Here is a 13,081-nt window from a genome sequence, read left to right on the forward strand (position 1 = left end):
GTTTCGGTATTGTTGTTTTATTTTATTGTTCTGTATTGTTATACTGTATTTTAATTTGATGATGAATTATTTGATGTGGAAAAAACCTGAGAGCATGACAGCAAGTTTAAACTGTAAGAGTAGTTGTCTAACAAGTATGATCAGATATTGGTGCCATTAGCATTTAAATCCATTTCAATCCAATTGTTTTCTGATATAGTTTTAATGTAAAAACAACCTGTACTTTGAACATGATGCAGTTGTGACTTTACAATGCACAACATATGCTTTATAAATGCTTTTATTGGTTTGAGAAGTTTTCAGAAAGGTTCAGTAATTTAAAAAGATAATTTCAGAGATTTTTCAAGATAAGATCATAAAAATGTATAGGCATGTACAATCATAGTACTTTTGATACAGATTGATTTTTCATGATCTCAGAGGTTTGGCACAAATGTAACCCATTGTGGTTAAACAGGATTCGTCATTCCAGCAACGATTAGCTGTGGGATAAGATGAAAATAAAATCAATAGTGAACATTACTGTTGAAGTTTAGAATAAAAATCATAAAACTGTAACAAAATATGAAATATTGATGAATTCAGTATTTGCTCTGATATGCATTGTCAGCTGTGAGGACTTTTATAAAGAGATGTGTTCACAAATCATGTCAAATCAGTAAAAATTACCACAGGTGTAGAAACATTTCAGCAATGACAAAAAATTGAAGACATCTGAGCTAAATTTCAAGTGTTGTTGTTGCAAAGATTCTAAATACTTATGATATTTCAGATTTTTCTTTTTAATAAATTCAAAGACATTTTTTAAAATTCAGTTTTGCTTTTTTATTATGGGGTACTGAATATATATATAATAAAATAATATAAAAATAAAATATAAAAAATAAAATGATCTGACAATAGTGAATGCTCTGCATGTAACATTCTGACAACTAAACTAGCCTATTTTAAATGCTACTGTATAAAATATTACGATTGTAACTAAAACAATAATGATATGAGACATTCTTACTGGTATGGTTTATTTCCAGGCAGTGCTCTGTACCACCTTTATTGTTAGGTTCTTTAGGGCACCAGTTGCTAAAGTCAAATTGAGATCCATCAGACCACAGCCATTGTCCTTCCTAATGAATGAGGAGAGTCAGTAGAAAGAGATTACTTATAATAAATTCACACTAATTAATGATATATTTCAATAATTTATATTGTAACAATAAAACATGAGCTATTGTAAAAAATCAGTTTTTATTAAAACCATTGATTTCAAACTAGCCAGACAATTTCAGCATTTCCGAGCAAAAAGACTTACAATTTCACCATCATGGCCACCAATCCAAGCTTGTGTGTCAGCAGACACAAGACTCAGGAGAAAGTTGTTGTCCACTGTATTGCGCACAGATGCAAGATTTGAATCAATAGATTGACAGTTTTTCTAAAGAGAGAGAGAGAGAGATTTTTTTTATTGCAAATATAAAATAAAATCTGTTTTAGCTTGGATCATGTCAAGACATTTCTGAATTTCTAAATAACAGTACCTCAGATGTGGTCCAGTTAACTAACTGAGGGAAGAATTTGTAGCATTGCAGACCAAAAGGTGTCCATCCATGTGGGCATTTATTTTGAGCTATGCAGTGATTCAAATATTAATAATATAATATTAAGTCACATTATCAGTTTTATGCTTCTATGTATAAACGCTTTTAGGTTTATTGAAACAACTTTATGGGACTTTAATCTGAAATATTGGTTGTAGGGTGTGGTAAATCTTGTAAACGTCTTTGTTACCTGCTGCATTCTCAACAGAAAAGACCAAGAAAAGAAGCACAAGAGCTCTCATGACTGCCATGATGAATCTGAAAATGAATTAAGAGGAAAAGTGACACATCTGCACTCATATGTACACTGCTGAAGTTAATGTTATAAAAACTCACCTTTATGTCAAATCTTCACTTTCAGAACTTCAGTGTAGATTGTGTGATGGTCAATGAGGAGTCCTATCTTTTATACTTTACTTCAGAACGGGGCGGTTCTAGACCCTTTTCAGGGGGGCTTCAGCCACCCTGACTGTCATCATAGCAACCCTAAAATTTTTATGTCAATCAAATTATCAAATATATTTTTTCAAAAGTTTTATTTAGAAAATAATAATTAAAATAAGGCAAAATGTATGGCATTTCAAAGAAAAAGATTACTGAATTTATAAACTTTTTAATTAATGCCAGTGGAGTACAGTAGAGTGAAAGAGCATGCGTGCTGCAGGTCACACAGAAGCAGCTGCAAACTCAAAATCATTGTTTTTAAAAATATACAGTGTAAAGCTCATTGAAGGGATTATTGCTGATTATGTGTTTCAATTCATGTCTGAAAAATATAAGAAACTGTGCAGTCTTAAATTGGCTAATATTTACTTAATTTCCATATGCGTGAAATAAATCTCAATGACTATTTCTGTCCGGAGACTTTGCATTGGGTCTGGCCATCGCACAGGTAACTTCTGTCAAACCTTCTCATGTTTATAATCTGACAAAGGATCAATAAAATATCATGATGATCGTCTGTTTTCCTATTGCTCTCAAAGGTCCTTATTAGTCAAATCCATGATAAGATTAAATTACAGAACTACAGCCTTCAACATCGCTCAGATCCATGAAGCTGAACTGACTGTATATGTGTTTTCATATGGGCAATTTGTATTATCTTTAATGAATTTGAATATATGTATAAATAATATAAGATACAGTTAGAATCAACAGGTCAATAAAACTATTTGGGGTATTTTGTGTGCAACAAATTTTGTTGTTTGAGAATTAAGAATATAACCTAAATTACTCTTGTACTATATTTATTGTTTCCAGTATGGCGTTTATGAAAACTTTGCTTTGTCGAGTTGCTTTGGATAAAAGTTCCCATCACTCACATGTCGAACTTTTATGGCTTTTGGCTATGATCGTCAATACATTTTCAAGTTGTTGCTTATCAACAACATCTGGTTATAACACAAACACAGCATGCTTGTGTTGTTCAGAGCATCATTGCTTACGTTCCTGCTGATATTCTGATGGTTATAACTGCTACACATTTGGAAAAGATCATCATTTATCATTGTCTTGTATTCTTGTTATTAGTAGTTGTATCATATTAGTTAATGACATTGTGAATTATACAGAACAAACAGGGGCGTCGTTAGGCCATTTTTAATTGCTCAACAGCACAATGAAGCATTACAGAGATAATCTACAAAATCTCACTGACTATTTCTGTCCAGAGACTTTGCATTGGGCCTGGCCATCGCACAGGTAACTTCTGTCAAACCTTCTCATGTTTATAATCTGACAGGATCAATAAAATATCATGATGATCGTCTGTTTTCCTATTGCTCTCAAAGGTCCTTATTAGTCAAATCCATGATAAGATTAAATTACAGAACTACAGTCTTCAACATCGCTCAGATCCATGAAGCTGAACTGACTGTATATGTGTTTTCATATGGGCAATTTGTATTATCTTTAATGAATTTGAATATATGTATAAATAATATAAGATACAGTTAGAATCAACAGGTCAATAAAACTATTTGGGGTATTTTGTGTGCAACAAATTTTGTTGTTTGAGAATTAAGAATATAACCTAAATTACTCTTGTACTATATTTATTGTTTCCAGTATGGCGTTTATGAAAACTTTGCTTTGTCGAGTTGCTTTGGATAAAAGTTCCCATCACTCACATGTCGAACTTTTATGGCTTTTGGCTATGATCGTCAATACATTTTCAAGTTGTTGCTTATCAACAACATCTGGTTATAACACAAACACAGCATGCTTGTGTTGGTCAGAGCATCATTGCTTACGTTCCTGCTGATATTCTGATGGTTATAACTGCTACACATTTGGAAAAGATCATCATTTATCATTGTCTTGTATTCTTGTTATTAGTAGTTGTATCATATTAGTTAATGACATTGTGAATTATACAGAACAAACAGGGGCGTCTTTAGGCCATTTTTAAGGGGGCTTTAGCCCCCCCAAATTGCTCAACAGCACAATGAAGCATTACAGAGATAATCTACAAAATCTCACTGACTATTTCTGTCCGGAGACTTTGCATTGGGCCTGGTCATCAATTCAATTCAATTCAATTTTATTTATATAGCGCTTTTCACAAAAGTCAATTGTTTCAAAGCAGCTTTACATAAATAGAAGCAGTGAAAAGCACAGAAAACGACAGATAGCACAACAAAATACATGATAGCATGAGCAGTTAAATTTGCTGCGGCTATGACTCAATATTATAATTGCACGTATTACTAAAGCAACGTATAGAAGAGGAAGCTAGGTAAAGCCCAAAAAGGCTGCCTCCCCGGGGTGAAAAACCCCCTAGGAGAAAAAAAAACCCCGGGCTTTTATCCGAGGAAAAATAAGTCCTGGGAGGGAAAAACCCTTGGGAGAACGGAAATGGAGATTTAGCGGAGATTAAGCGGTTCTGCCGGTGATCGTTTGTCAGGTATCAGCTGGGCATAACGTTGAAGGACAGCCAGTAGATCAGAGGTGTGCCGACTTTCACATCTACCGGGACTGGGTCTGTTTGTCTCGTCCTCAGGTCGTTTGACTAAGGCTGGAGGCCCCACTGTCGTCGTTAATGCAGGTTCAGTGGCAAACGGGTATGTATGGCATACTATTCACAAGACACACGAAAGCGCGAAAAACGCAACCCGACCATACATACCAACCCGTTTGACTAAGGCTGGAGGCCCCACTGTCGTCGTTAATGCAGGTTCAGTGGCAAACGGGTCTGTATGGCATACTATTCACAAGACACACGAAAGCACCAAAATCGCAACCCGACCATACGTGCCAAACCGTTTGACTAAGGCCGGAAGCCCCACTGTCGTCGTTAATGCAGGTTCAGTGGCAAACGGTGGCAAACTATTTAATGCAATTCATTTTAAGTGTTCATGCAGAAAAGGTTTTTATTTATTTATTTGGTTGGTCTGTGTTATGACCGTGAGTGCTTTGTTCCGTGAAAAAAAACTATTGCGAGTTAAGAACCTTTACTAGACAAATTATGCGAATGCTTTGTTGAAGAGAAAAGTTTTAAGTCTAGATTTAAAATGATCGACTGTGTCTGATTCTCGGACATCGGTTGGTAAATCATTCCAGAGCTTAGGGGCTAAGTAGGAAAAGGATCTTCCACTTTTAGACACTTTTGATAGTCTAGGGATAATCAATAGGCCAGAATTTTGCGACCGTAGTGTGCGTGATGGATTGTATTCTGATAGTAATTCTCTAAGATATGAGGGTGCTAAGCCATTTAAAGCTTTGTAGGTGATTAGTGATATTTTAAATTGGATGCGATATTTAACTGGTAGCCAGTGTAAAGATGCCAGAATTGGGCTTATGTGGTCATACTTCTTAGATCGAGTAAGTACCCTTGCAGAAGCGTTTTGAACTAGCTGAAGCTTGTTGATCTGATTTGAATGGCATCCCCCGAGTAGCGAGTTACAATAGTCTATTCTAGAGGTCATAAAAGCATGAATAAGCTTCTCTGCGTCAGATGTAGACAGTATATGGCGTATTTTTGAGATATTTCTAAGATGGAAGAATGCTGTGCGGCAGACGTTGGCGATATGACTATCAAAGGATAAGTTGCTGTCGAACATCACACCTAAGTTCCTAACCGTGGAAGATGGCACCACAGTACAGCCATCTATGTGCAATTTGTAATCTGACATATTATGTTTGTAGCGATTTGGTTCAATAATAAGTACCTCTGTCTTATTGGAGTTGAGCTTAAGAAAGTTATGTGCCATCCAGTCACTAACATCGCTAATGCAGTCTTTTAGCTTAGAAAACGTGTGTGTTTCGCTGGGATGCGAGGAGATGTAAAGCTGGGTATCATCCGCATAGCAGTGAAAACTTATGTTATGTTTCCTGATAATGTCTCCTAGGGGTAACATGTATAACGAGAACAGGATAGGACCTAAAACTGATCCCTGCGGTACACCGTATTTAACCAGGGAGTGATATGACTCTTCCTCATTTACATAAACAAAGTGATAGCGATTGGTTAGATATGACCTAAACCAGGCTAGCGCCTGACCACTGATACCAACATAGTTTTCTAGTCTATTGAGTAGGATTCTGTGGTCTATTGTGTCAAATGCTGCACTAAGGTCTAGTAATATAAGAATTGAGATTTCACCACGATCGGATGTTAATAGGAGGTCATTTGTAACTCTAAGCAACGCTGTCTCTGTGCTATGGTGGGGCCTGAATCCTGATTGGAACTTTTCATATGTACTATTATTTGTCAAGAATGTGCGTAACTGGCTTGCCACTACCTTTTCTAATATTTTCGAAAGAAAAGGGAGATTTGAGATTGGTCTAAAGTTATTAAGTTCTCCTTGGTCAAGCTGTGGTTTTTTAATCAGCGGTTTAATAACTGCTAGTTTGAAAGCTGTTGGAACGTATCCTATTTCTAGCAATGAGTTAAAGATGTTTAGAACCGGGGTTGACACTACAGGGAATACTTCTTTAAGTAGTTTTGTGGGAACGGGGTCTAATATACAGGACGATGATTTGGATGATGTGACTAGTTTAGAGAGCTCATCTATTGTAGTAGGTTTAAATGAATCAAGATGTTCGTATGGTAGTCTAGTGTTAAGTGAACTAATGGGTAGAGTGGTGGCTGCCTGGGTAGCTACGATGTTTTCCCTAATAGCCGAAATTTTGTTAGAAAAGAAGTTCATGAAGTCGTTACTATTGTGTTGAAGTTTACTATTGGTTTCTGTTTGTTCTTTGTTTCTAGTCAGTTTCGCAACTGTGCTAAAGAGGAAACGAGGGTTATTATGATTCTCATTTATAAGCTTGCTAAGATATGTAGATCTGGCAGTTTTAATAGCCTGTCTGTAGTGTTTAACACTCTGTTTCCATGCTGCGCGCCATACTTCTAACTTTGTGCTTCTATAATTTCTTTCCATTTTTCTAGCTGCCTTTTTAAGGGCTGCTGTGTGATGGTCATACCATGGAGCTGGCGGTTTTTCTTTGAATCTCTTTTTTCGAATGGGAGCAACGGCATCCAATGTGTTAGAACAGACATTGTTTAGGTTTTCTATTTCAATATCTAGATCGTCACAGTTATCTGCTACATGTTTCATTTGGGACAGGTCTGGAAGAGTGCTAATAAAGCTATCTTTAGTGGTGGAAATAATTGTTCTGGCTAGTCGGTAGCATGTTGTGGATTGAGTGATCCTATCTAGAAGTACAGTGTATGACACAAGGTAATGGTCAGAAACTGCATCACTCTGAGGTGATATTTCGACGTCATTAATATTGAGTCCGAGTGACAGAATTAAGTCTAATGTGTGATTACGAGTATGCGTTGGTCCTGTCACGTTTTGTCTAATATTGAGAGAATTTAGAACATCTATAAACGCACGTCCTAACGCGTCTTTTGGGTTGTCCACATGGACATTAAAATCACCAACAATAAGAGCTTTATCTACAGTGACTACAAGCTCAGATAGGAAATCTGCTATTTCATTAAGGAAATCTGCATGGTGGCCCGGTGGTCTATAGATTGTCGCTAAAGCAAAAGAAAGCTGTTTGTGGTTACGATCAGTTATTTCCATATTTAACAACATTACTTCAAATGATTTAAATTTTAGCTCAGATTTTTGGTTTACTTTAAAAATTGTGTTGTATATTGTAGCTACACCACCCCCTCTCCCCTTTAATCGAGGTTCGTGTTTATAATAATAGTCTTGTGGGGTGGATTCATTTAAACTAATGTAGTCGTCTGCTTTAAGCCAGGTTTCTGTTAAACAGAGTACATCTAAGTTTTGGTCTGTAATTATTTCATTGACAATAGGTTCTTTATTGGTAAGCGATCTAATGTTAAGAAGGCCGAATTTTAACATTCGAGATTCATCTGTTAATGTATTGTTTTCTAATTTTATTTGAATCAGATTTGTACCAGATGTAACAAGCGGTGCCCTGTATTTATTTGTTCGGGGAACAGATACAGTTGAAATGTGCTGATATTTCGGTAAGATTGACTCGAAGTGCTGGGATATAAGTGGTCTTGACATATCACGGCAGCTAACAGATGGACGGTTAAGCCGATCCGTCTGTTTCCTGACCTGGACCCTGGATAGTCAGACTATATCAGAATTAAGACTATTGATCAGATTTTTAGTGAGTATAGCACTTCCTTCCGATGACGGATGAAGGCCATCTCGGGTTAGGAGAAATGGTCTTCCCTAGAAATGCTTCCAATTGTCTATAAACCCTACGTTATGCTGAGGGCACCACTTTGACATCCATCCATTGAGAGATACTAATCTACTATGTGTTTCATCTCCCCGGTAGGTGGGGAGGGGACCAGAGCATATTACATTGTCTGACATTGTTTTTGCAATTTCACACATCTCCTTAATATTATCTTTGGTGATTTCCGACTGGCGGAGCCTAGTGTCATTCGTGCCGGCGTGAATAACAATCTTAGAAAACTTCCGCTTAGCATTAGCCAGCACTTTAAGTTTGGATCTAATGTCAGACGTTCTGGCTCCCGGAATACAGTCGACTATGGTGTTTGGTGCCTCAATGTTAGTGTTCCTGAGTATAGAATCTCCAATGACCAGGGCACTTTTAAAAGGTGTTTCAGCTGGTGTACTCCTTAGGGGATCGAATCTGTTAGAAATTGTCGTTACGTTATGGGTCTTAGAAGGACGCCTTATATGACTATGCCGCCTAACAGTCACCCAGTTTGAACGCCGACTTGACTCTGATGACGGAACCGAGCCATGTGTATTTTGATAAACACTATGCGCGCTCGATACAGTATTTGTAATATTTATATTAGCATCTGATGTCGGAACCGAGCCATTAGTCTTTTCGCTCGATAGATTATTTGCGACAGTAACATTAGCGGTTTTGCTATCCTCAACTAGCGTTCGGATGCGCGATTCTAGTTCAGCAACCTTCTCAGTTAACCTTAATACTTCAATACACTTAGTGCATGTAAACCCCTCTATGCTAACAGCAGAAGCTAAACTATACATGTGGCAAGTAGTACATGTTACAATAACAAGCGGAGTCTTACCGCTTTCATGCTGGGCGATGGCGTCTTCGTTTACCCGAACGCGGTCCCCGGAGCTGCATCGCGTGGGGTGTTCGGTTGTGACACGCCTCGGTTGCCTGCGAACGTCTGGGGCCAGGGTGATGTTTGGCTTGTTGAATCTGCGAAGGCCGGGCAGCGGTTCCTCCACAGCTTCCCGATCGCTTTCATGTCGTTCACGGTCCGTGAAGCTGCATTGCGTGGAATGCTCGTTTGTTGCGCGCCTCGATCGCTTGTGGACGTCGGAAGGCAGGGTGAAGTGGGCGCTGTACCTCGCCTTGGATCTGCTAAAACCGGGAAACAACTCCTCCACAGCTTCCCGCTCAGGTGAGGATAGGTCAGAAAAGCATATATCAGATGAATCCGCCATTAGATCGGAAAATGCTAGCTTCAGCCTCCACCGTGTGGATGCTAGCGGGCTATATGCTAACAACTGGGTGTTTATTAGTGATAAATAGTTTCACGTGGTAGTACTGCTCAATAATCGTCACGGTAAAGTATTCCTATGTAAAACTAATAAGTTATATTATATAAATAGGAATAAGATGGTAAAAATAAAGCTTTTAGATGATGAACTCGACGGAGCTACAATGCAGGATCTGTTCAGTGTGACGTCACAAACCGGAAGTCTCCACACCATCATCCGAGGTTTAAAACACACATACATGGGAGGTTATGATGAAACACATCGCACAGGTAACTTCTGTCAAACCTTCTCATGTTTATAATCTGACAGGATCAATAAAATATCATGATGATCGTCTGTTTTCCTATTGCTCTCCCAGGTCCTTATTAGTCATATCCATGATAAGATTAAATTACAGAACTACAGCCTTCAACATCGCTCAGATCCATGAAGCTGAACTGACTGTATATGTGTTTTCATATGGGCAATTTGTATTATCTTTAATGAATATGAATATATGTATAAATAATATAAGATACAGTTAGAATCAACAGGTCAATAAAACTATTTGGGGTATTTTGTGTGCAACAAATTTTGTTGTTTGAGAATTAAGAATATAACCTAAATTACTCTTGTACTATATTTATTTTTTCCAGTATGCGTTTATGAAAACTTTGCTTTGTCGAGTTGCTTTGGATAAAAGTTCCCATCAGTACTCACATGTCGGACTTTTATGGCTTTTGGCTATGATCGTCAACACATTTTCAAGTTGTTGCTTATCAACAAAATCTGGTTATAACACAAACACAGCATGCTTGTGTTGGTCAGAGCATCATTGCTTACATTCCTGCTCTGATGGTTATAACTGCTACACATTTGGAAAAGATCATCATTTATCATTGTCTTGTATTCTTGTTAGTTGTATCATATTAGTTAATGACATTGTGAATTATACAGAACAAACAGGGGCGTCGGTAGGCCATTTTTAAGATGTTTGCCATGTTAGCTCCATAAACTGAACATGGATTTGTAATTGCTTCAGTCCCCTTTAAATTTCATATGAAAAGTGCAGCAGGGCAGACTTCGGCTTGACTTTCAGCGTGTTCAGCACATCTATGCAATATAGTGGAATACTCCAATAAAGTGGCAGAGAAGGGGGTGTCCAAATTTAAAGCGTTAATTTTACTCCCTCCAATAATTTATTTCCCGCTAATTTATGGGTTTCTTTTGACGTGCTGCAGCTGTACATTGTTATAAAAAAAATTTATTAAGAAAGTATTAACATCCGCAATTTTTACATAATGATTTCATCATAGGATGAAAGAGGGGTCAAAAAGGATTTGTCTTTCTGTGTAAGGAATGAAGTCTATGCTTTTGGGTTGGGCTTTCTTTTTCTCTTTTTACTGTTTTACAACAAAACTCAATTCTATGTTTTATTCATGAAGTGATATTTACATTGTATGTACAGTATGATGATGAGATTAACTGTGATGGACTGGACTGCTGCCTTGAACTTGAAAACCCAAGGTGCTTCCCACCCAACAATAGTGCGCATGCACAGAGCTAAATTCTTTCATGTTCATGTCTATTTGGTTTACAGACACATAAACATGTCTCAAATTAAATGTCTTAGTGAGTATCATAGTAAACAATTGATCAAACCAAATGCAAAAATGTTATTGCATTCGGTCTTATACTAAGAAAAGAAGATAAAATCACTTACTGCTATGACTGACTAACTGTAATTTTGTAACAAATATTAATTCATATTTATCATAAATATGCTAAATCACTTTTTTTACAAAAAGTGTTAAGTTTAGGTTGCATCATGGAACCAGATGTGAGAAATAAAGTTTAAAATTCAGCATTACATTATGTTTACATAGGTGCCAGTAATTCATACAGCCAGTGCAGTATAGGAATTTATCTAATCTGGGGTAATATCAGCAATCATGAGATTTATTCATAATTTTTGATACAGGTTGCACAGTGTTTTCTTTAGTGGACTATGAACCCTGTAAAGTTGGCCACCCTATTTAATTCTGGTTCTGCCACTGTTTGTATATAGGCTTAAGCTTACACCATATTCAAACTATTTTTTATTTTTATTATACTCTCATTGGGGGGCTGAGCCCCCCTAAAATGAAAATCCTAAATTTGCCCCTGAAAACAAATAAATATTCCCTCATTTAATTTTCCTTGGCAATAAACAAATTGATAACCTGAAAGCTTGGAGTTAAGGGCATTAAAGACTAGTGAACTTGGGCCTTAACACATTACAAAGACACATTCATAGACACTGTAGGAAATGCAAACCTGGTGCAGGTCAGTCAGCATATAAATATCTTCCGGTAGCGCCGCCATCTTAGTCGTCCGCATTCAGGATGAGAGCTTACGCAGCGCTACCGGAAGGTATTTATTTTGGTAAAAGTTTATAAAGTTTTAAATATGGATATTTCTACAACAACACCGCGCGGATTACCCTCAGAAGACCTTTGTTTATCATCCTGGAGCCGTTTGGATTTAATTTGTGAAGGATGGATGCACTTTTTTTGGACTTGAAGGTCGTGGACTATGGGTGGACCCCGTAACATTACATTTAATCAACTGAAAGATCTAAAACATTTTCTAAAATATCCGAAAATGTGTTTGTCTGAAAAACGATGGACATATGCAACTCGGACAGCTTGGGGGTGAGTAAATCATGGGTTTAATATCATTTTTGGCCGAACTATCCCTTTAAAAGACTACTAGTCACATAAAATATAAGAGCTTTCAGACATTCAGAAATGATTCGTCCATTACAGGCGCGTGGCGAAGTGCAATAAAGCATTACAGAGATGATCTACAAAATCTCATTGACTATATGTACAAAAACAGGTCAGAAGTGGAAATGCATGTGATATATATATTTACATGTGGCTTTATAAATGGCCATCCATATTATATTATCTATATTATGTATCTCTTTAAGATACAAACAGATAATACAGGAAATATTTCAAACAAATATATTCTTCAAATATGTCTTCTTCAAACAAAAGCCTGTATTAAATGTGACCTCTTTTAGCACTAAACACATCTTGATCTTCTTTGAGGAGACTGAAGGGTTTCATTTCATTTAAGGTAATGAGAGCCTGCAGGTTCCTGCTATTGCTCAAGGGGAGCTCACACTAAATAGCCTACTCAAAACTTTATATTCAGTGCATACAAAATGAGTGTATTTTCTGGATGCATTCTAATAAAGAGACTGAGAAATGATTATAAATGATCATTATACCATTGCAAACAAGAAATCTACAAGACAACAATTCTGTTTTGCGGTTGCATTATAATTTGACCATGTTTATGTTTTTGTCTTTTAATGTAAAGTTAAACTTCTGTGAAGGAATCTCTTACATGGAACCTCAGTCATGAATGCTGCCCAGATTCCATTAACCCGGGGTTTAAAATAACCTGTGGTTAACTATTTCAATTGTAAAAGCCCTTTTTGTCTTAATTGTTGTTTTGTTTTTATATTGTATTTATTTTGATGATGATTTTTTTTTACCACAATGCACA

The 13,081-nt window shown here is 36.9% G+C and overlaps 1 protein-coding gene across 1 annotated transcript; it reads right to left on the reverse strand.

Annotated features, from left to right (window-relative positions):
* Nucleotides 1-264: 264 nt before the first annotated feature.
* LOC135778971 (ladderlectin-like) lies at nt 265-1,849 on the reverse strand. The gene is made up of 5 exons (XM_073814609.1): nt 1,786-1,849; nt 1,536-1,624; nt 1,310-1,432; nt 1,013-1,124; nt 265-482 (listed from the first exon to the last, which is right to left on the reverse strand). Exons 1-5 carry the CDS (start codon nt 1,844-1,846, stop codon nt 409-411), a joined length of 459 nt encoding a protein of 152 aa, XP_073670710.1. The 5' UTR covers nt 1,847-1,849; the 3' UTR covers nt 265-408.
* Nucleotides 1,850-13,081: the final 11,232 nt, after the last annotated feature.

This window comes from Paramisgurnus dabryanus, chromosome 1 (genome assembly GCF_030506205.2).
Source record: "Paramisgurnus dabryanus chromosome 1, PD_genome_1.1, whole genome shotgun sequence".
NCBI lineage: Eukaryota > Metazoa > Chordata > Actinopteri > Cypriniformes > Cobitidae > Paramisgurnus > Paramisgurnus dabryanus.

Excerpts from the sequence above, each read along its gene's own strand:
- LOC135778971 (XM_073814609.1), bottom strand. The coding sequence starts at position 1,846 with ATGGCAGTCATGAGAGCTCTTGTGCTTCTTTTCTTGGTCTTTTCTGTT. Across the intron at positions 1,625-1,785 it reads TTCTGTTGAGAATGCAGCAG|CTCAAAATAAATGCCCACAT; the intron begins GTAACAAAGACG and ends ATCACTGCATAG. Across the intron at positions 1,433-1,535 it reads TTAACTGGACCACATCTGAG|AAAAACTGTCAATCTATTGA; the intron begins GTACTGTTATTT and ends CTCTCTCTTTAG.